The 21,537-nt window shown below is 46.1% G+C and overlaps 1 protein-coding gene across 1 annotated transcript in view; it reads right to left on the minus strand.

Moving 5' to 3' along the window:
• Positions 1 to 2,359: 2,359 nt before the first annotated feature.
• The window catches only part of LOC311112474 (FERM and PDZ domain-containing protein 4-like), a gene marked incomplete at both ends in the record, with an annotated part of 20,168 nt that continues 990 nt past the window's right edge, over positions 2,360 to 21,537 (minus strand). The window contains 15 exons of the mRNA XM_084155610.1: positions 2,360 to 5,868; positions 6,113 to 7,156; positions 7,313 to 7,448; positions 7,918 to 8,100; positions 8,331 to 8,420; positions 8,678 to 8,804; positions 8,990 to 9,126; positions 9,497 to 9,616; positions 11,189 to 11,320; positions 11,581 to 11,688; positions 12,126 to 12,230; positions 12,354 to 12,399; positions 13,436 to 13,538; positions 17,673 to 17,836; positions 20,408 to 20,524. Coding sequence (XP_084011736.1) covers positions 2,360 to 5,868; positions 6,113 to 7,156; positions 7,313 to 7,448; positions 7,918 to 8,100; positions 8,331 to 8,420; positions 8,678 to 8,804; positions 8,990 to 9,126; positions 9,497 to 9,616; positions 11,189 to 11,320; positions 11,581 to 11,688; positions 12,126 to 12,230; positions 12,354 to 12,399; positions 13,436 to 13,538; positions 17,673 to 17,836; positions 20,408 to 20,524 — 6,121 coding nt within the window. The remainder of the gene's footprint in view (positions 5,869 to 6,112; positions 7,157 to 7,312; positions 7,449 to 7,917; positions 8,101 to 8,330; positions 8,421 to 8,677; positions 8,805 to 8,989; positions 9,127 to 9,496; positions 9,617 to 11,188; positions 11,321 to 11,580; positions 11,689 to 12,125; positions 12,231 to 12,353; positions 12,400 to 13,435; positions 13,539 to 17,672; positions 17,837 to 20,407; positions 20,525 to 21,537) is intronic.

A 21,537-nucleotide genomic window follows, 5' to 3' on the forward strand; every position in this document is an offset into this window, starting at 1 on the left:
CCAATACATTGCAGTTGCAAAGGTTCACTTTACACATTTTACAGGGTGCAGCTATCATGATTTTCTTCCTTTCTTAAAGGTCCAATGCAGACTTTTTTATCGCAATATCAAATAATTTCTGGGGAACAAAAAAGTACCTTACTGTGATTGTTTCCAATGAAAATGGTCAAAAATAAACAAAAATAGCTGGTTAGCAAAGGGCAATTTCTCAAGCAAGGATTTTGCTAGGACTGTCTGTGAGTGGTCTGAGTGGGGAGGGGAAAACTGAAATGTAGCTGTTATTGGCAGAGAGGTTTCGAACTCTCTTTCTTATTGGTCTATTAAAGGTGCATGATGGAGAAATCGGCATTTCCTGGTTGCTTAAATTCTAATAGTTTGCCTAATTTCAGTTTATGTGGCAAAACAAGCAAGTATAGTGTAGAGAATCATTGTACCATCTAAACCGCTCTAAAATATATTTTCCATAACCAAAAATATTCTATTTTCAGCTGTTTGAATCTGGTGTATGTACAAAAACGAAAGTAAAATACGCAAAAAAAAACTCAAGAATGGGAAGCATAGAAAGAGTGCAGATAGAACAGCTCTAACGCTTCTTAGACTTGTTTTCAATGAGAATGACAGATCTATAACTCAAATTTTTATGTGAATTTGGTCGGGTCACCTAAAAAGTTAGATATTGAAACTTTAACTAATTTATAGCATGGTGATATCACCATGGAAGGCCAAAACCCCATCCCACCAAAACAGGCTGACATTTCAAACAGCTCTTACACTAAAAGGGCAGTATCATTATTTTCACAATTTCACATTATTATTCCAACCTCATACTGTGGGAATATATATAAAACAGGAACATCTAAATTTTGACTGCACTGGGCCTTTAAAAAAAAGTATAATGTATTTGCATGTCCTGCCACACACTATGACTGACTAACGCCTCGATCACACTGACAGCGTCATTGCATTTTGGTACACCAGAACTACATTCATTTCCAATGGAACGCTGCGTTTGCCTTGCAGCATTGCGTTGCAGAGGCAGTTGCAGTGCGTTCTGTGTGGTGCATACGTTGCATTTAGCTAACGTATGCGTCAAACTGTATGCGTAGACTGCTTGACAGAAATGGTAGCAGAAGGTGAATGTTGAACTTTTTTTGCACACATATGCAAATGATGCTGCATACTATTTTGCGCAATGACGCTATCGGTGTAATCAAGGTGTAATAGTTACACATACTGTTGGTTTGAAAAGCACATTGGCCAAAGAGTCAGAAAGGAATGGTCTCTTACAGATTTTGGCCTTTCAAAATGTCCTCACAGTCCCCCTTTACCCTTTAAGAACTTTGGATCTGTGTGTTTTAACTTGAATTAACTCTGAGATTGTAGTCAGATGATACCTCAAGTGCCTCTTTTATCCACACACAGAAACCTTTGTCAACCCCTTGGAGATACACTCCCTCTTACTATGCTCACATGAGAAGCACCACGCTAGGAAAAAAGGGCCTCCTGTTCACTTTAAATTAATAGATTGTTTTATGTCCAAATGAATAAGATGTAATTTGCCATGAAACATTTTCATGTTCAAAATGGCATTAGCATTTTTTTGTAGCTAGAGCTAGCTACTAGGCCTAGGGTGTAGAAAAATGAGACAGTGCACGAGTTAATATTTGTTTTACTGAATGGAGTTCTTCTACGAGATGTTAGTGGAGCAAATTAAATAGCAAGTGAAGACACACCATTACACTCAGATATGTAAAACATTTTAATGGGTCAGAGAAGCTGAAAAAATATTGAGTGGATTTTTATGTTTATGGTCGGATAAATAAAATGGCATCTGATACATAGATGTTCAAGGACACCATTGAATCCAAGAGGATCATATTAAAACACATACAATGAAAGAATGTAAAAAATGATGAAACATTACACACTGCCTGATTGACTTAAAAGCTCTTTAATGAGATACTTGCTTACATATTTTATGTATTTTCATTATATATTTATGCCCTCTGTATTTGTTTTTAAAAAACATGTCAAAATAATTTAGAAATTACAATAAGGAGTGCTAAATGCAGTGCATTTCAGTGCTCCGGTAGATCAATCCTCTCCACATTGCAACCTAAAACTGCATCGTCAATATCACATTAAAGAGTACATGTCTTCCCAATGACCTCTCAAAATGTCTATAGCAATTTATATATTCATATAGTGTATCATATGTACTGTATGTACATTTTATACATAGAAAATAAATTGTACACAGTCTATAATAACATCAGTTCTTATTACAAAGGTCTGGACTTGTATGGCTTTGCATAATGTACATAACACTAAAAGACGTTGCCGCCGGTTGGGCATCCTACTACTTGCTAAGCAGCGTTTTGAGGGAGCGGGTGAGTGCGTTGGCGATGGCTGACATGGTGCTGGAGTGGTGGACCAGGGCATTGACACTGTGGTCGCTGGGCACTCCGATGGACGCCGCCTCAGCTGCGCGCAGCAGGCAGATGTAGTTAATGACCAGCTCGTCCACCTTGGCCACCACCTCCCTCTGCTGTTGGGCAGCTGATGCCCCCAGGCCCCTCACCAGGCACATGCATGCCTCAGACAGGCAGCACAGCACCTGGAAACTGCAGGTGATGGCCAGCAGCATCTCCTCTGGGCTGCCGTGGGACTGGGCCATCCTGCGACACGCCCGCCCCAGCTCTTTAGACTCGATGGACAGCAGCTGCTTGTACTGAGACAGGTCTGCCGTGATCTGTGGCACCTGGCCGCCGCGGTCCCCCCTGCCGACGCTCGAGCGCACTAGGGCGATGAGCTCGCTGGCGTCGCGGCGTACGTCTGAGAAGCCGACGGGGAAGACGTACATGCGGTCTTTGAGCGTGTTGATGCGCGACAGCCGGTCGCTGAAGCTCATGTTGGTCAGGACTTCGCTGTAGAGCTGGTCGCCTGCTGCGTCCATGGCCGGGCCGTAGATAGACGCTGCTTCCTCCATTTCCCCGCCACGGCAGCGCCTGGACTTCTCGCCCCTCTCGTCCCTCTCGCCCCCCTCTACCTCATCCTCCTCCGCCTGGCTCTTCCTCTTGAAGAAGCAGTAGCTGAAGGGACCGTGGCACCTCCAGGGGCTGCCCGAGTCCAGTTTCTGCGAGCCCTTCATGTGCTTGGCATCCTTCTGCAGGGGGAACATCACTGAGGCCCTCCGGCTGTCTCTGCCCCCAGCCGACCAGCATGTGGATGCTACCGAGCCCTGCGAGTAGCTCTTCGACAGCCTCTTCCTCGTGGGTCTCCTCTGTAGTTTGGGGTCAACTGGTCCTTGCTGCTGCTGGCACTTGGTTCTGCCTTTGTCGAAGAGCACATCCACACTCCCGGAGCCCGCAGTTACATTACTGGTGCTCCGTCTGAGCTCCCTGCCCCGCTGCAGGCTGTTGGTGCTGGGCTCCCTGCCCAGGTGGAGGCTGTTGATGCTGGGCTCCCTGCCCAGGTGGAGGCTGTTGATGCTGGGCTCCCTGCCCAGGTGGAGGCTGTTGATGCTGGGCTCCCTGCCCAGGTGGAGGCTGTTGATGCTGGGCTCCCTGTCCCGCTGCAGGCTGTTGGTGCTGGGCTCCCTGCCCAAGTGGAGGCTGGTTGTACTGGAGTCCCTGCCCAGGTGGAGGCTGTTCATATTGGAGTCCCTGCCTCGCTGGAGGCTGTTCATATTGGGCTCGCACTGGTGGTGGGGGTTGGCTGTGACTGACTGGATGTGGTTTTGTCTGTGTGTGACGGTGGACTCCTGCTTTGGCACAGTGGAGTTGTGGGTGCTCATGTTGGCTGGTAGGGGAAGTGGAGGAGGTGGTGGAGGAGGAGGGGGGGGTGGAGGCGTGGCACAGGCTCTGGCCTGCTTAGTGAATGCTGATGGGTGGTCTCCTGCTTCCGCTCCCAGTGACGTCCCCAGCTGCTCTGTGCGAGCTACACTAGGGGCAGTAGAGAAACAGAGAGAATCGTTAAGAGCCTGTCGGACGGCATGCTTTGTCCTGCAGTCAGACCTGAGCCATTCCTCTGGGCCACATATGCTGGCACCGCTTTGGGACATCACACTCCGCGCCCTGGAGGGGGGCCTGTGGAGCATGCCCCCGCCCCCTCCATGGACGCTGTCCCTCAGGGACAGGAACCGCTCGACCTCAGGGTCGATGGCGCCCCTCTCTAACTCACTCTCGAGGCCCGAAAAGGAGCTCCTCCTCTCTGTGCCACTGGGCCTTACTTCAAGACTGTCAGCGGGTCTCTGAGCATGCAAGTCAGGATTGCTCTTCAACTTAGCGGGAAGCGTGGCGGAGTGATACGGTCGGGGGCCTTTGTCGCCCCGTGAGGTGGCTGCATTGGGGTTCACTAGACTCGGGCTGAGGAAGGGTGAGGAGGACGAGGGGGGCATGCAGGGATATCGGCCAACGGTGTTCCCCTTACTCCTAACCATCTCTATCAGTTGGGGATTACTGGTTATATATCTCCTAGTGTCCTTCCTGACTCCCCCTCCCAGGCCTGCACTGTGCAACTTGCCTCCCTGGTGCATCTGGCTCACTGTCAGGTAGTTAATGAGCTGCCTATAGGCCTCGCTCCCCTCCTTGGGGTTAGCACCCCTTACACAGGCTGTCTTGGCATGCAGATCATTTTGAAGGTTACTCCTTCTAGCTGTACTACCTGTGGTTTCTTTCATCTTGGCAGACCGGAGGGAACCCTCTCTGCTGGTGTCTGACCCAGGAGGGTGTATGTTGGGCAGCATCTTCCGCAGGAGTGCGGGGTCTGCTTGGGGGTGGAGGTCCCTACCCCCAGGGATCTGGCCCGGGGTGCCGTGGGGAGCCTTGTCCTCGTAGGTGAAAACCCTGAGGGACGAGGAAGATTCGGAAAGTGGGTGGCGGTTACCATCGGGGGCGCAGAGGGGCGAATCCGTTGGGGTGCCACAGGCGCTGCTCCCCGTGCTGCAGCCCGCGTCCAGTGACGAGCACTGGGAGCCCTGCAGGGAGTTGTGGGCCTCGCTCTGGAGGGACGAGATCCGTTTGGCTAGGTGGTACTCACACAGCCGGGCAACCCCTTGCCTCACTTGCTGCAGCTGCTCTCCTGGGGCATCTCCCTGCACACCGCGGGGGTCCCGGGGCTTCTTGTTAGGGGAGGAGGGGAAGGGACCTGCCGCTCCCCCCAGGTACTCTTCCTCCTGGCCACCCATCGCCCCAGTGTCCCCCCCTGCAGCCTCCCCCGGATCCTCCTCAGGCTCTGTCCGTTCAGGGTGTGGGGGAGGGGGGCGCGGCAGGCTGTGGTGACTCCTCGGCAGGCTGTTCACCGCCAGGTTCTCCGCCATGATGGAGATGGAATTCTCTGGTAGAGGAAGAGGCGGCCTTCTCTGCAGCCTCTCGCAGAATGAGGTACGCTCCACATCCAGCTGGCTCCCCCTGTGGCCATCTCTGGTACTGAACGTGTTGAATTTCCCGTTGGTGTCGGCCAACTTTTTTAGACGTTTCCCTCCAACAACCACGGAGTTGGGTCGCTTGCTGAAGCCGGAGGAGAGGTTAGTCAGAGAATCAGTGGTTTCTGGATCCAGCTCTATGGCATCTGGATGGAGGGTCTGTTTAGGGAGCGTGGCGGACGACTGCGGCCCTCCGTCTCGATAGTGGGAGGGGCTGTGGGCTTTGTTTTGGGTGGCCCCTCTGGGCGAGACGGGGAAGTCTGTCTTTTCCTCCGTCAGAGGCTGGTAGCCCTCTGAGGTGGCGATAAGGAGGCGCCTGTGGTTCTCGTGGATGAGCTTGTGGGCGGCAGCCTGCTCCGTGGTCTCAGTCATCTCTGAGGAGTTGGTCTCGTTGCCTGAGTCAGAGGAAGACTCAGGACTGAAAGCTCGAGATATATGCACACCTACGTGAGCCAGAGAGAAGAAAATAATCAGTTGAGCTTCTTTCAACCTTATCTACATAAAAGTAATACAATTCTATTATATCACTTTAAACAAAGTTTGAAGACATCCTAATTTTGTCCAGGTCTGATCACAAAGCACAGCATTGAACAGTGAACAATGAAAAACCAAAACTAGAGCAAGGCCATGACTGCTGTAAACCACAGGCCTAAGTGATATAGGCATAATGATGGTAGTAGTAAAGACCTGGGTTACTGTTGGGCTGTGGTCGCTGTGGGCGTGGGTGTGGCCTCTCCTCAGACACGGACAGGGCTTCCAGCGCCTGCAGGGTGGTCACCATGGCATCCTCCAGCCTCCTTTCCCTGCCGCTCCCCTCGCCATGCGTCCCCGTGGGGACAGCGTCGATCAACGACACGGGCATGTCACTGTTGTTGGCAGTGGCCAGAGGGCGACCCTCGGGGCTCTCTTCATCAGAACTGTCTCTGAACCCCGGGGGCGGGGCGGCAATGGCGAGATTTAATGAATGGAGGACGCCGTCGGTATCATCATCCTCGTCAACGCCCCCCTCGGGGGGAGGAAGTGAGGTCAGGTCGATGATGTCATCACTGGAGCCCGAGAGGGTGAGGAACGTGGCTTTGCTCACTGATGTAGCCCCGCCCCCTACACTTACGCCGCCATCCTCCCCCCCTCCCATCCCGGTAGAGTCTTCCTCACAGCTGGCGTCGTCCTCATCCTCGGCGTCGTCCGTGGTGTCTGCATAACAAAGGTCCCTTAGCAGCGGTTCATCCACCAGCTCCTCGCCGATGTTGCTGTAGACTACGTGCGGCCTGCCATCGGTAAACTGGAAGGGCACGGGCACTTGGGTCGTAAAGTCCCCCGTGTTGTTGACGTTGTTGTGCAAGTAGGCTGTGGGCCTGTGCTCTGGCACCTCGGGACTCTCATCCATCAGGCGCTCGTAACCTAAGTTCTGGGGGTTCACAGTGTTCAAAGGAGGGTCTCCGAAGATGAAGGAGACCTTGGCGCTCCGGGGGGAGTCTTGGGGTTTGTTTCTGGCGGGGGGGAGAGGTGGGGGCTGGAGACTCCTCTGCCTCTCCGACGGCCTCTCGTTCTGCTGCAGGGTTAGGGTATGGTGTTGGGGCTCGGGGATGTAGGGAGAGATGTTGTTCTCTCTCCCTCCATTGTTAGAGAAGTCCATGTCACTGCTGTAACGCTCGTCCTGGACGGCAGCATTGGGGTCCTCACAGTTGCCTAACGAAGTGCTGTACGGCCACTCCAGAAGATTGTCCTGATCTGTTGTTTAATAGAAGAACTCACTTCAACAATTTGACAAAATAGTGGATATAATAGACATGTATACAGAAGAGCACACACGCACACGCACGCACACACACACATGCACACACACGCACACGCACACACACACCACATAGTACTAGGTTGACCGACCCATTTCTTCAGCGATGCTGTTGCAGTGGGCCATGTTGAAGATAGATCTCCTAGAATCCACTAGGAGTCGATAGTACCCTGCTGTCAGACACGCCAGGTTCATGGCATCACTAGACTCCATTATCAACGTGATGGGCTACAGATCAAATATAAAGAAATACAAATATTAGAGAATACGAGGATGTGCTCTTGCAAGAATAGTATTTATGTACAGACTGGTTTTTCTACTTATTAGCCAGCTAATATTGATCAGGGCATGATGCCTTATGGGTATCTGCTGATTTTTTGTGAAAGGGGATACCTAGTCAGTTGCGCAACTGAATACATTCAACCAAAATGTTTCTTCCACATTTAACCCAACCCCTCTGAATCAGAGAGGTGCGGGGGACTGCCTTAATCGACGTCATCGGTGCCCAGTTGTTGGGGGTTAACTACCTTGCTCAAGGGCAGAACAGCAGATTTTTCCACCTTGCCGGCTCAGGGATTCGAACCAGCAACCTTTCAGTTACTGGCCCAGCGCTATTAACCGCTAAGCTACCTGCCGCCCAAGCCTCAAGCCACTCTCTTAACTGTGTCAACTCCACACCCCAGGCCCCACTCCTTACCCTGACATCCATGACATGGAGCTCCACGCGGACATTGATATCATCCTCTGTGAGGATCTCGATGCGGTTCACATGGCTGAAGTCTGCCAGCAGGGCCATCAGGTTGGTCTTGGCGTTGATCACGTGACTGATGCCGTACCTGGGCCCCACTAGCAAGGTCACCTCTGTCTGCTTCTCCCCCTGCTGTGAGGGTGGGTGTTGGGGGTGAGGGTGTGTGTGTGCATGTGTGTGTGTGTGTGCGTGCGTGCGTGCGTGTGTGTGTGTGTGTGTGTGTGTGTGTGTGTGTGTGTGTGTGAGAGTGTGTAAAAGAGAGAAGGCAGGATATGGATTAGGAACGATATCTATTGGGATACGGATTGGTTTTCTATTTGACCAATAACTGAAATAGGGAAAGCTACAACTAGTGGCCTTACCAAAAGAATGGATTTGAACACTCTCCCTCCATACAACCTCAGGTCACTGAGATACTTCAAGTAGTGCACCTTTGCCTGCAACGCAGTCAACTACAGGAAAAAAAGACAGAGGAAAATATCTTGGGGTTAACAAAAATTCACTAACTGTTTATAGGTTTGACTGTATTTCTCTGTCTCAATTATGATTTGGATAATACACAACTGACATTATCGTCGATGATGAAGCAAAAAAAAAAGAAAGCAAACAGAGACAGCTACACTCCTCTAGAGGGCAGCTTTGCCAAGCATACAATCTACGGAGAGAGAGAGAGAGAGAGAGAGCTTTGACGATGGAATCCGTACTGTACCTTTTTTCCTGGAGGCACTAGGTTCTGATTGGTTTTGAGGATGTGCGTCAGTGCTTTCTTAATGTTCTTCTCCTTCATGCTGGTCATCACTGCTGGTGGGATGAAAAGGGCCAGACCCCACTCCTTCCTGGAAATTAAGAAGGCATTTGATATTCAAGGTCATGGAAATAATGCTAATTAGTGTTCACCTTTTTAACCATGCTTATTATGCACCAGTACAAAGAGTCCTTTTGAGCAGGTCCATCGCCCATTTGTCAGTGCAAAACAACAACAACAACAACAGTAAGGTGAATGTGAAGGAGCTGAACTTACTGGATGTATTTGAGCGAGACCTTCTGCATCTGCCTGGTCGTCATAGTGAGGACGTACATCTGCAGAGCGGCCAATCGGAGCGCGGCGTCATACTTCAGCTCCGAGCCGAAGCGCTCCAGAACCACATCGTTACAGCTCTAGACCAGGAGGGACAGTTAGAACTAGTGGCCTCAAGCCATTCAAAATAGATGCATTTTGTTCTATTTACAAGTAGAGGAAGGCCAAGCTAGAATCTGGCATTGTTGTCAGTAACATAGAAGCAATATTGCTTTGATTAGTCAATCCCAAGAGCACAGCAAATATTATGAAGATCTGACTGAGCCTAAAACCTTGGACAACCAACCAATTTTGGATGGGAACCTTGAACTTGATATGCATGTAATTGATCAAAAGGCCATTATTGACAAGCTAAAGTCTCAATGCTTGTTAGACAAGCTCACCTGAGAATACAGGAGTGCAGTCTTGTGTTATGCTCCACTATGATTGGGTCTCCTTTGGTGCTCTCACCTGAACGTAGAGGTATTCGAACGCCACCGCATCCCGTCTGAGCAGATCCACCGGGTCCTTGGGGACGAAGCTGATTCTGAAGAAACATTTCATCTTATCAGACCCCGGCCTTTGTGTCACCTGAAACGAACAAGAGGATGAGAGAATGTGAGAAAAGGAGGGGGGAGTTGAGAAAGTGTGATAGAGAAAATATTGAAACGTTTTACTGCATTGTAAATGTATACTGATGTGAAAGAGATACAGACACATCAAAATGGAAACATCAAATGCAAGGTCCCTCAAGGTGCTAGGTATGATGTCAAACTTCATAAAATGCTCAGGTAAATGCATTCCTAAGTACATAATGGGATGATAAGGTCAGTGCTAAGGACAGGGTGAGTCATTGTTGCAGTCAGGCTAATTTGGATCCATTGGACAGGTTCTTGGCCTCTGTCAAGGGACAGGAATTCATTAAGACACGCAGAGGGAGATATACTGTAAGTGCTACACTGGTCAGTAGTTTGTCCTCGTTCCCTAATTCCTTCACAGGTACACTCTTAGAAAAAAGGCTTCCAAAAGGGTGCTTCGGCTGTCCCCATAGGAAAACACTTTTTGGTTCCAAGTACAATCCTTTTTGGCTCCAGGTAGAACCCTTTTGGCTCCAGGTAGAACCCTCTGTGGAAAGGGTTCTACATGGAACCAAAAAGGGTTCTTCAAAGGGTTCTCCTATGGGGACAGCCGAAGAACCCGTTTAAGTTCTAGATAACGTCTTGAGCTTACAGATTTCAGCCCCTTACAAGAATCATAACAAAACATATTACATATCTCTTTTCGTCCTTGAAAATGTAATTTGTTATTCATCGGTTATTTCCATTATTGCTTACCATCACAGGGCTGTCTATGCAGGATGATGGTGATGCATATTAAAAGTATCCTCACTATGATCGCAGTACACTTTCATTAAACCATTGAAAGCAGAGGCGCCCTGCTGTGCCGGACTTGATAAATCATGCTGTGCTCTTGAGTCGCTCTGTGAATACTGAGCAGGAAGTGTTTGTGTACGTCCCAAATGGCACCCTATTCCCTAGTGCACTACTTTTGACCAGCACCCTATGGGACACTGGTCAAAAGTAGTGACCTATAAAGGGAATAGGGTGCCATTTCGGATGCATACTTTGTCTGTCTCAGCTAGAAGCTTGGAGTGTGATTGTGGTGTAGTGCTGGAATAGAATTCCCTCTTATCTATAGGCTACTGAAGAGGCCGAGGTGGGAGTGCGTTTAGGAAGTAGAACGGGATCACTAGTGTGACTCTGGGCTAGCAACAGATTAATGACTGCCATTCTCTCCATTCTCTCTGGGATGTTAATAACCTGGACCTGCAGCTATACTGAGACCTATCCTCCTGATATAGGATAGAGGGTGTCTAGTTCAGTTACATTTAGGATTCTCTTTCTTCCGCTCTTTTTCAAATTAGTAGGAATTATGTCAGAAAGAAGAAGCTCCAGTTGCTTCTTGTTAGATGAAATGCATAAGTGTAAACTGCAAAGCACTAGTAAAAAGGGCTATATAAATTGATTGGTTGATTGATTGATCTCTGTCATGAATTGGCTAGGTATATCTACCATAAGAGGTCTCTTGACCTCAATGGGACTTCCTGAATGAGTAAAGGTCAAATCAATGACTTAGCGTTAGCATGCCTACAGTAATTCCTACCTGAGTTAGCATCTCCTGCTCATGCAAGAGTAGCAGCTTGCTGCCCGATCCCTCCGTCCGCTGCTCCAGCATCAGGGAGAAGTGCTCGATGCACTTGATGGACAGCTTCTCTTGTAGGGTCATGATAACATCCTATCACATCATAACCAAAGGTCAATTTCAATGTCCTAATACCAAATGATTAAAAAAATAACAAGACTATATTTTATTTTGGTTCTCATTTTCTGCCCCCGTGTAGCTAAGGTGGTTAGAATGCAATTTGCATTTCAAGTCAAGGTTGAGTCCCCATGCCATATTCCATTAATTTCCTCTCATTTCGCTACAGTGATTATGGAAACAGGGACACCCTACCCCCCCCCCCCCCCCCCCCCTCCCCAAAGTGTCACACACACCTTGATGGAAGTGCTGCAGTCGAACCGGAACGACTTGGTCTGCCCGTTCTCCAGGTACACCTTCAGAACGTTCTGCATGAAGAGGAGAGAGTTGTCCTTCACTGTGTTCTGGGTGGAAACGAGACACAGAAGAATGACATACAAGACATACATTAGCCTACATGAAGAGGACAGAGTTGTCCTTCACTGCCTTCTAGGTGGAAACAGGACATAAAAGACCTCCAGTACAAAGGAATGACCCTACATTGCTTGCTAGCGTTGTTGACCTGTCTGGATGTAGCCAGATAAACAATTGTATACCAACACATACTATAGGCTGTGTTCCAGTATCCATACTATTTAGAATGCATCCCCAATACGTTGCTTCATTTGAAGTGATATTCTGGTGTGGATATTAGAACAGAGCCTTACTTATACAAAACCCCCAAAGTAGATATCATTCATATGAACTAAATCTACACTAATCAGTTTTGTCAGTTCAATTGGAGGTCAAAGGTCAAATGGATCCATTCAACTGTCAACCATGTGACAGGAGGAGAACTTACCGGAACCTGACCGTTAATGATGACCTCTTCTGCGAAGCGCACTTTGACCGGATTGGACTTGAGCTTGGCTTTTTTGGCTGCACTGATGAACGCTGATTTGGGCGACTGAGAACAGAGAGATTTAGCATGGCGGTCAGGATGAAACCAATCCTTGTGTCAGGTGTGCAGAAATGTTACATCCTGTTATTATAAAGAACATGAACAGTTCTAAAAAATAAACATACTCACAGGGTATGGCTGGACAACAGTCAACATAATGGACTCCTTACAGTTTCTGGAGGTAGAAAAGCACATTTAATTGACTGATAGTTACAGTGAATGACTTCGATTTAATGGCAACGTAAACAGAAAATCAATGATTTCCAATCCAATGTAATGAACTAAGGGACACACACACACACACACACACAGACACACACACGGAGGCACACATACGCATGGACATGCACACACGCACGTGCACACACACACGCACGTGCACACACACACACACACGGAGGCACAGATACGCATGGACATGCACACACACACACACACACACACACACACACACACACACACACACACACACACACACACACACACACACACAGACACACACACACACAAACCATATTCTGGTATCTGGGGGGATGAAATGTTATTAAACATTTTCACGTCTCCACAAACAAACAGACAAGAACACAGCCTCACTTCAGACTCTGACATTTATCCATTTCTAATTAAATGTCATATGTCTGCTATGTTAGAAAATATAATTACCCAAGCTTTTGGCTGAGTTTTATGCAGTAATAATTGGATAGGAAAATGTGAGAGCTGCCCAATCAAGTAATGCAGTCACGAAAATGCAATGTTCACTTTTCAGAGTTGAATAGAAAAACGACCGAAGGCAGACGCTAGCTCCACAACATTATGTCCCTTTGATAAAGTCTGGTCATCCCTCAGTAATACAACATGTCAGCCGTGTTTACACTACACTAGACACATTTCTGAGCGCATAATCACAAAATAAAAACTACAACATGAAGGACAGGACACAAGATGTGCTCCCCTAAGGGCATGGTTTGGATGTGTCTTGGAATTACAGCCATCAAATCACCAAATCGTTTGTAACACCTCTACTTTGTTAAGCTGACAGAAATAATTGGTCATGAAATTATTTCCTCAAAGCAAAAAGTGCCTGAAAAGTCTGGCGCCTGAAGGACCATGGGAGATAACAGCTATTGGCACAACTGGACATAGTTACCTATGCTGAATACCCTAGATAAACAGACATTAAGTCAGACAGTCAGACAGACAGACAGGGTTACCTGACGAGGTCAATGACTCGTTCCCTGGGCGCTGAGCTGACTGCCTCGTCGTTGATCATGATGATCTCATCTCCTGGGATCAGCTTTCCCTCCGACGGACCTCCTGCAAACATACACACACGCATACACACACACACACACACACACACACACGCACACTCACGCACGCACACACACACACACACACACGCGCACACACACACACACGCACACACACACACACACACGCACACACACACACACACACACACAGGCACATGAATGCACAGGCACACGCACACACACACACACACACACACACGCATACACACATGCACACACACACACTGATTGTCAGGAATTTGAACATACATTTGTCGTTAACAATGCTCCATGTTCACATTATCTTGGGTTCAAATCTGGTTTCAAACATCAGCACTGCCCACTAACACCAAAGAAAATTAACTCATGACATTTTTCTCAAAAACACACTGTCTGCGTCCCACTCTCTCCTGTGGAGATTACGAGCTTCTCAGCCGGCGCTGGCAATTGAATCTCTCTGCTTGTGTTGTGGAAACACAAGACAAATGAAGATGGGCCTTTGTTCCCAACACCTGCACCGATTCTGAAAGCGCTAATTATTTTCCAACAGGAAAGTCTGTTTCCCGCGATAGTGGAGTTTTGAATAAATGGATTGATGGATGACACTGGCTGAGGAGAGGAGATGTGGGGAGAGTGTAGGGGACCTCAGAAACTCTCCACACATCTGAATAGAATAGAGAGAAGCTGAGAGAGGAACCCTCTGCCTCACTTAGTCATATAATGACAACTGTTTTGTAGTCTCAGTCTGTAGTTACACTAAGCACTGGATGAGCAACACTCATAACGTTGACTTATAATGTTTAATATGTCATGGTCTTTCAGTAGAATATTGGGTTAAAATTAAAACAGCATGGAATACCTAAATGACCGATTGTCCAACGTCCATCATGTAATCAATCAGTGATTAGTGTTACTCACGACTAACAATCACTATACCTCAGTAAAATTGTCATATGAGAACAAAAATAATTTGATTGGTGTCACTGCATGTCCAATTGCATTGTGCCGTTGAAGACAGCCTAGTAACTGTCACACTAATGATCAGAGAAAAGCTACCAATATAGCACTGTGTTTCACTGAGCTCACATACAGTGGGGAAAAAAAGTATTTAGTCAGCCACCAATTGTGCAAGTTTTCCCACTTAAAAAGATGAGAGAGGCCTGTAATTTTCATCATAGGTACACGTCAACTATGACAGACAAAATGAGGAAAAAAAATCCAGAAAATCACATTGTAGGATTTTTTATGAATTTATTTGCAAATTATGGTGGAAAATAAGTATTTTGTATCATTTTGTCTGTCATAGTTGACGTGTACCTATGATGAAAATTACAGGCCTCTCTCATCTTTTTCAGTGGGAGAACTTGCACAATTGGTGGCTGACTAAATACTTTTTTCCCCCACTGTACAGCGTAGTGGAGATTAAGATCAAGAGATAATTGTTATGTCAAGAATCCATAATTGCTTAGAGGGTGCTTTAGGCGAGATACAGTCCATGGCAGTGGCTGCCTCATGCATTTATTTAGTCAGGCAGATAGATGACATCACACCAGGGCCAAAAGTCTCATTAGAATTAACACGACCCTCATATTCCTATTATATTCATTAATAATACTGGATCATGACAATAGTGGTTATTATATTGTATTGTTGATCAAACACTGATTATTGAAACACCCCCTAGGCTGATAGAGATGTGACAAGTGTCCCTGCTAACAAAGTGCTGCGCGTGAAAAACCCCACGGCATCAATGTCATACTACAAACATGTGACAATGCATGAACTGCTCTTATTAACCAAAATATAGACACTGACGTGTTACTGACACTTCAAAGGTCGATGGGAAAGCCAGAATTAACCCAAGGATATACATTTGAAGTCGGAAGTTTACATACACTTATGTTGTAGTCATTAAAACTCGTTTTTCAACCACTCCACAAATTTCTTGTTAACAAACTATAGTTTTGGCAAGTTGGTTAGTACATCTACTTTGTGCATGACACAAGTAATTTTTCCAACAACTGTTTACAGACAGATTATTTCACTTATAATTCACTGTATCACAATTCTAGTGGGTAAGAAGTTTACATACACTAAGTTGACTGTGCCTTTAAACAGCTTGGAAAATTCCAGAAAAGAATGTCATGGCTTTAGAAGCTTCTGATGTATTTCAAGGCCTACCTTCAAACTCACTGCCTCTTTGCTTGACATCATGGGAAAATCAAAAGAAATCAGCCAAGACCTCAGAAAAATAATTGTAGACCTCCACAAGTCTGGTTCATCATTGGGAAAAATGTCCAAATGCCTGAAGGTACCACGTTCATCTGTACAAACAATAGTACGCAAGTATAAACACCATGGGACCACGCAGCCGTCATACCACTCAGGAAGGAGACGCGTTCTGTCTCCTAGAGATGAACGTACTTTGGTGCGAAAAGTGCAAATCAATCCCAGAACAACAGCAAAGGACCTTGTGAAGATGCTGGAGGAAAACAGGTACAAAATGATCTATATCCACAGTAAAACGAGTCCTATATCGACATAATATGAAAGGCCGCTCAGCAAGGAAGAATCCACTGTTCCAAAACCGCCATAAAAAAGCCAGACTACAGTTTGCAACTGCAGATGTAGACAAAGATTGTACTTTTTTGAGAAATGTCCTCTGGTCTGATGAAACAAAAATAGAACTGTTTGGCTATTATGACCATCGTTATGTTTGGAGGAAAAAGGGGGTTGCTTGCAAGCCGAAGAACAAAATCCGAACCGTGAAGCACATGCTGTGGGGGTACTTTGCTGCAGGAGGGACTGGTGCACTTCACAAAATAGATGGCATCATGAGGAAGGAAAATTATGTGGATATATTGAAGCAATATCTCAAGACATCAGTCAGGAAGTCAAAGCTTGGTCGCAAATGACCCCAAGCATACTTCCAAAGTTGTGGCAGAATTGCTTAAGGACAAAGTCAAGGTATTGGAGTGGCCATCACAAAGCCATGACCTCAATCCTATAGAACATTTGTGGGCAGAACTGAAAAAGCGTGTGCGAGCAAGGAGGCCTACAAACCTGACTCAGTTACACCAGCTCTGTCAGGAGGAATGGGCCAAAATTCACCCAATTTATTGTGGGAAGCTTGTGGAAGGCTACCCAAAATGTTTGACCCAAGTTAAACAATTTAAAGGCAATGCTACCAAATACTAATTGAGTGTATGTAAACTTCTAACACACTGGGAATGTGATGAAAGAAATAAAAGCTGAAATAAATAATTCTCTATACTATTATTCTGACATTTCACATTTTTTAAATAAAGTGGTGATCCTAATTTTTACTAGGATTAAATGTCAGGAATTGTGAAAAACAGAGTTTAAATGTATTTGGCTAAGGTGTATGTAAACTTCCGACTTCAACAGTAAAGGTATCCATGACACATACACTACAATGTAATTTGCATTGACTGAAATGTCTTGGAACACTTTGTACCAATATGATATTAAGTAGATTTCTAAACTACATGTAGGAACATACACTACCAGTCAAAAGTTTGGACACACCTACTCATTCAAGGGTTTTTCAATTTTCTACATTGTAGAATAATAGTGAAGACATCAAAACTATGAAATAACACATATGGAATCATGTAGTAACCGAAAAAGTGTTAAACAAATCAAAATATATTTGAGATATGAGATTCTTCAAATAGCCACCCTTTGCCTTGATGACAGCTTTGCACACTCTTGGCATTATCTCAACCAGCTTTATGAGGAAGTCACCTGGAATGCATTTCAATTAACAGGTGTGCCCTCTTACAAGTTAATTTGTAGAATTTCTTAATGCGTTTGAGCCAATCAGTTGTGTTGTGACAAAGTAGGGGGGTATACAGAATTATTCTACAATGTAGAAAATAGTAAAAATAAAGAAAAACCCTTTAATGAGTAGGTGTGTCCAAACTTTTGACTGGTTCTGTATATATCTTTATATGTTCCCATGAAACAGCTACGGCCCTGTTCTGATATGAGAGTGTCATGTATATTGATATGGCTTTAAATTAGAGATCTTCAGGAGAGTTTGGTCAGTGATCATCATGGGAGATGTAGGCGGAGGGATATACCAGGAGGGCTCATGTAAGATGTAGGCAGTTGGTGGGACTTAGATGCATACCAGGAGTGACGGAGCGAACCACCACCGGTTTCTCGCTCCCGGCCACGAAGCCGAACCCCAGGACGGGGTCCCGTCTCATCTCCAACAGCCGGGGGGCAGGGGGCACCAGCTGCACCCCATCCAGACGGTGCACCTCCTCCAGGGAGCTGCTCTGGGACACATGGCTGAGGGGAAACAGGAACAGGCAATGCATCATCAGAGACAGACTCAATAGAGCAGCCTCTCAGTGCAAACTGATCCAACAGGAGACCAAGGACATAGGACTCTCCTGACTAGAACAGTGTTTTCCCTACTTTTGGGTGGGCCTCAAGCCAAACTCTTTTGTTCCCTGCCTAATAAAATTGGCTTCTACTTATTTTTCAATTGACATTTTGGATGCCAGGGGGCCTGAGTGTTCAGTCATTTCAGACTCACAATTGAGAGGAACCGGTGACAGGGTAGTGGGATCAGTGTGGAATTCTGTTATTACCTTTATTTATACAGGTAAGCCAATTAAAAACACATTCTTATTTACAGTGATGACCTGATTTACAGAAACAATCAGCAGTCTGGCACCCTATATCTGGTTGGGGTCAACATTCTAAAAATAGACAATTTAAATTGTGCTACATAACACTCCTAAACCATCTGACATATTTGCACTCACTCACACACACACACACACACACACACCAGTGGAGGCTGCTGAGGGGAGGACAGCTCATAAGAATGGCTGGAACGGAGCAAATGGAATGGTATCAAACTATGTGTTTGATGTATTTGATACCAGTCTACTAATTCCGCTCCAGCCATTACCACAAGCCCATCCTCCCAATGAAGGTGCCACCAACCTCCTGTGACACACACACACCTGACCATTATTATCTCCAATGGGTCAAAGGTTAAGGTTCACTGTCTGGCATCAGTGATGTGATTGGGTGTGGCATCCTACATTTGTGCTTCTGATGTACCCACTGCACCATACCCACAGTCTACATCCTCCATGGTAATCGTTTTTTGCCCTCTCTTTACCTATTCCTATTGGTTCTGTCCATTCCCCTTTTCAACTAATGTCTATTGATTCTGTGATAATATGAAGTATCTCTGGGTTATATAATCCATTCACTCTTTAGGCATCTCCATTCTCTGTTCAGGTCCATTTTCTCAGGGCTAGTTTCAATACAGCTTCACTACTTTACTGTAGCTTTCATGATGATTTGTCTTCAGTCCCGTACCCTAGGTGATCTACACGCAGGTATATTGATCATGGTTTAATCTCCAAGAGCTGGGCAAAGGGTCAGAGTTCAGAGTCCACTGGCGTCTGTGCCCTGGAAGGTCCGATGCTGATGTTGCAGCGGATCCACACAGACCGGGACCAGGTAATCCATACATGGATACACCAAAGGCACAGTATACACTGGAATGTCTAATATTCCCTGGATATCAAAGGATAATATCAATAGTGTGGACTGTCTGGGATTCAGGATTCAGAGGGTTCAGTGTATTATCATTATCCCAAGTGCACAGAGAGGGTGATATATTTGAAATCCACTCAGTCCTTTATGCCCAATAGGGAGACCCCTCTATTATACTCAGGCCAATCAGAGAAATATATCGCCACAAAGGCAGATATATTGCTCTGAGACCAGCCATATATTATCCTCCTAATACCCATCCTACACCTCAGATGGTACGGCTCGCTTAAAGATGGAGATGCACATACACGCCCACACACACACGTAGGCAGGCAAGCACACTCACACATTCCCCTTTGCCATGAAGGAAAACAACAACATTCACTAAACCTGTAACAGTAGGTTATGCTAGGTTAGGTTAGGAGAACAATCTCTTCTGTTTACCTGTCCTCATCCATTTATTTATCACGCCTAGAAATCCAATTGTGACGCTCCCTTATCTGCACTACGGTGTCATCTCTGGAAACGTCATCCCATTCTCACTGGGATCAAAGAAGCCTTCATGTTAGTGACACATCTAGAGATAGGAGACATCACCCTTTCCTTGTTCAGAAGTCCTGCGTCACTCAGGGGGGAAAAGGTGTGTTTTTATGTATCCACAGAAGTAGCAAAGGGAATCAGTATTCCGAAAGAATTCCAGCCACTGAGGCAGTCTACGTCAGACGGGGATGATGCGACGGGAGTGGAGGGGGGGGGGGGGGGGGGGGGGTGATCACTATTCCATTGGCATACTGTTGCTACAGGACATGGGAGAACTTGACGTGTCCGGAATATCCAGACAAAATAGGAATGACTGACCTTTACAAACTCTACACTAGTCCTCATATTCCTTAGGAATCTCCATTACAGCGTACGCTTTCACTAGCACCTGTCATAACTAACGTTTTGAGTAATCACACTTTGTCACACCCTATGAAGCATGTGTGGGAAATTTGATCAGAGGATCATTTAAAGTTTATGGCAGGACCCTGAAGAAGGTACAGTGATGCCGAAACGTTGGTGGTTTCTTACCCAATAAATTACTAGGGGTTTATACATATTAGTTTTTTATAGCTTACAGGACTATTAATCAAACAATGTATGTGATCACACTCACTACTTATATTCTAAGGCACACTCCCTGAGCGACAGTGTGTCACGTGTTATAATGCTAAAACAAGTGATTTGAATGTTAATAGCTGAGTGAGGTAGATTTGAATTAGGCCTAGAAGTGGAATGATTTGCAACTGTTAGGGGGGATGTGTGGTTTGGGCCTGGACACTGGGGAAGGATGGTACTTACTTGCTGAAGTAGTCTCGGCCGTCCCTGGAAGAGCCCATGTCCCAGCCATAGGGGGGTCCCGGCAGGGTGCCCCAGGATCCAGAGGGGGGAGGCCAGCCCGATGATTTGTTCTTGTGGCTGAAGCAGAGTAAAATGAGGTATAAGAATGATCGTATGGACAATATCCCTACTTATTAAATTGTGATGTTGCTGTAAGCAGCACCTTTCTCTGAGCCTACCCACTACTGGACTGTGGGACATTGTTTTTCATGGTCCTTCGAGCTGGATATCTACATAGCTTAACATAATTGGCTACTATGGCCATTACATAGCTGCTGTAGTGAAATCCTGCCATTAAATTGTGTTACGAGTGTGAAGGCATGAGACAGTCAGAGAACCCCGAGACGACCGTCAGACGGCTCACTGTAAATGAAATTAATGATGTAATCGAGACGTCAAGGCACAACAGGCTTCAAACTAATGCTTGGGGATCCGTGAAATTGGTTTTGTATTAACAGAACCAAAATTGGCATCCTCACTTGGATTAACTTAGCATAAAGTGTGCCTAGAATCAAAATGTATCATTGCCACTCTCAACCCTTCACAAGGCCAGATCATACAGAACAATAGTCACCACCTTTAGATTTTTTCACATACAAAAGATTGGCCTCCAGACTATCACTCTCCAGATGACTTTCAAGCCTTGAGGTAGAAAGAACACTGTCGTGATAGTTCAATAACAATGCCAAGCTAGGGCACAATGGAACATTGTGTGCGACAAACACCCACAGATTGATGTGTCACAGTGTATTCATTCACACTCTAGCCTCCAGCCTCACATCGACATGCTACACTACATTGATGTCTGATGAAGATAGACTTTACACATACAGCAATATGTGGAACAATGAAAACAAGATCAGAAAACATGTTTTCTAATACTTAAATATCCCTCAAAAATATCCTCCTTATAGACTTAATGGGTTGACTACATTAAGCCATCAGTGGGACAATATCACCCCCATTATCCCATCATGGGGGTGGGTTTCAGAGAGCCAGCCATGCAGTCGGTCGGCATGCTTGAGTTTCAGCGTGTGTCTCATTGTGTTGAAAAGGCTTTTGGTCTAAACTCTAAACCAAACTGCTGTGGC

This window comes from Coregonus lavaretus (genome assembly GCF_964263955.1).
Source record: "Coregonus lavaretus genome assembly, chromosome: 38".
NCBI classification, from domain to species: Eukaryota; Metazoa; Chordata; class Actinopteri; order Salmoniformes; family Salmonidae; genus Coregonus; species Coregonus lavaretus.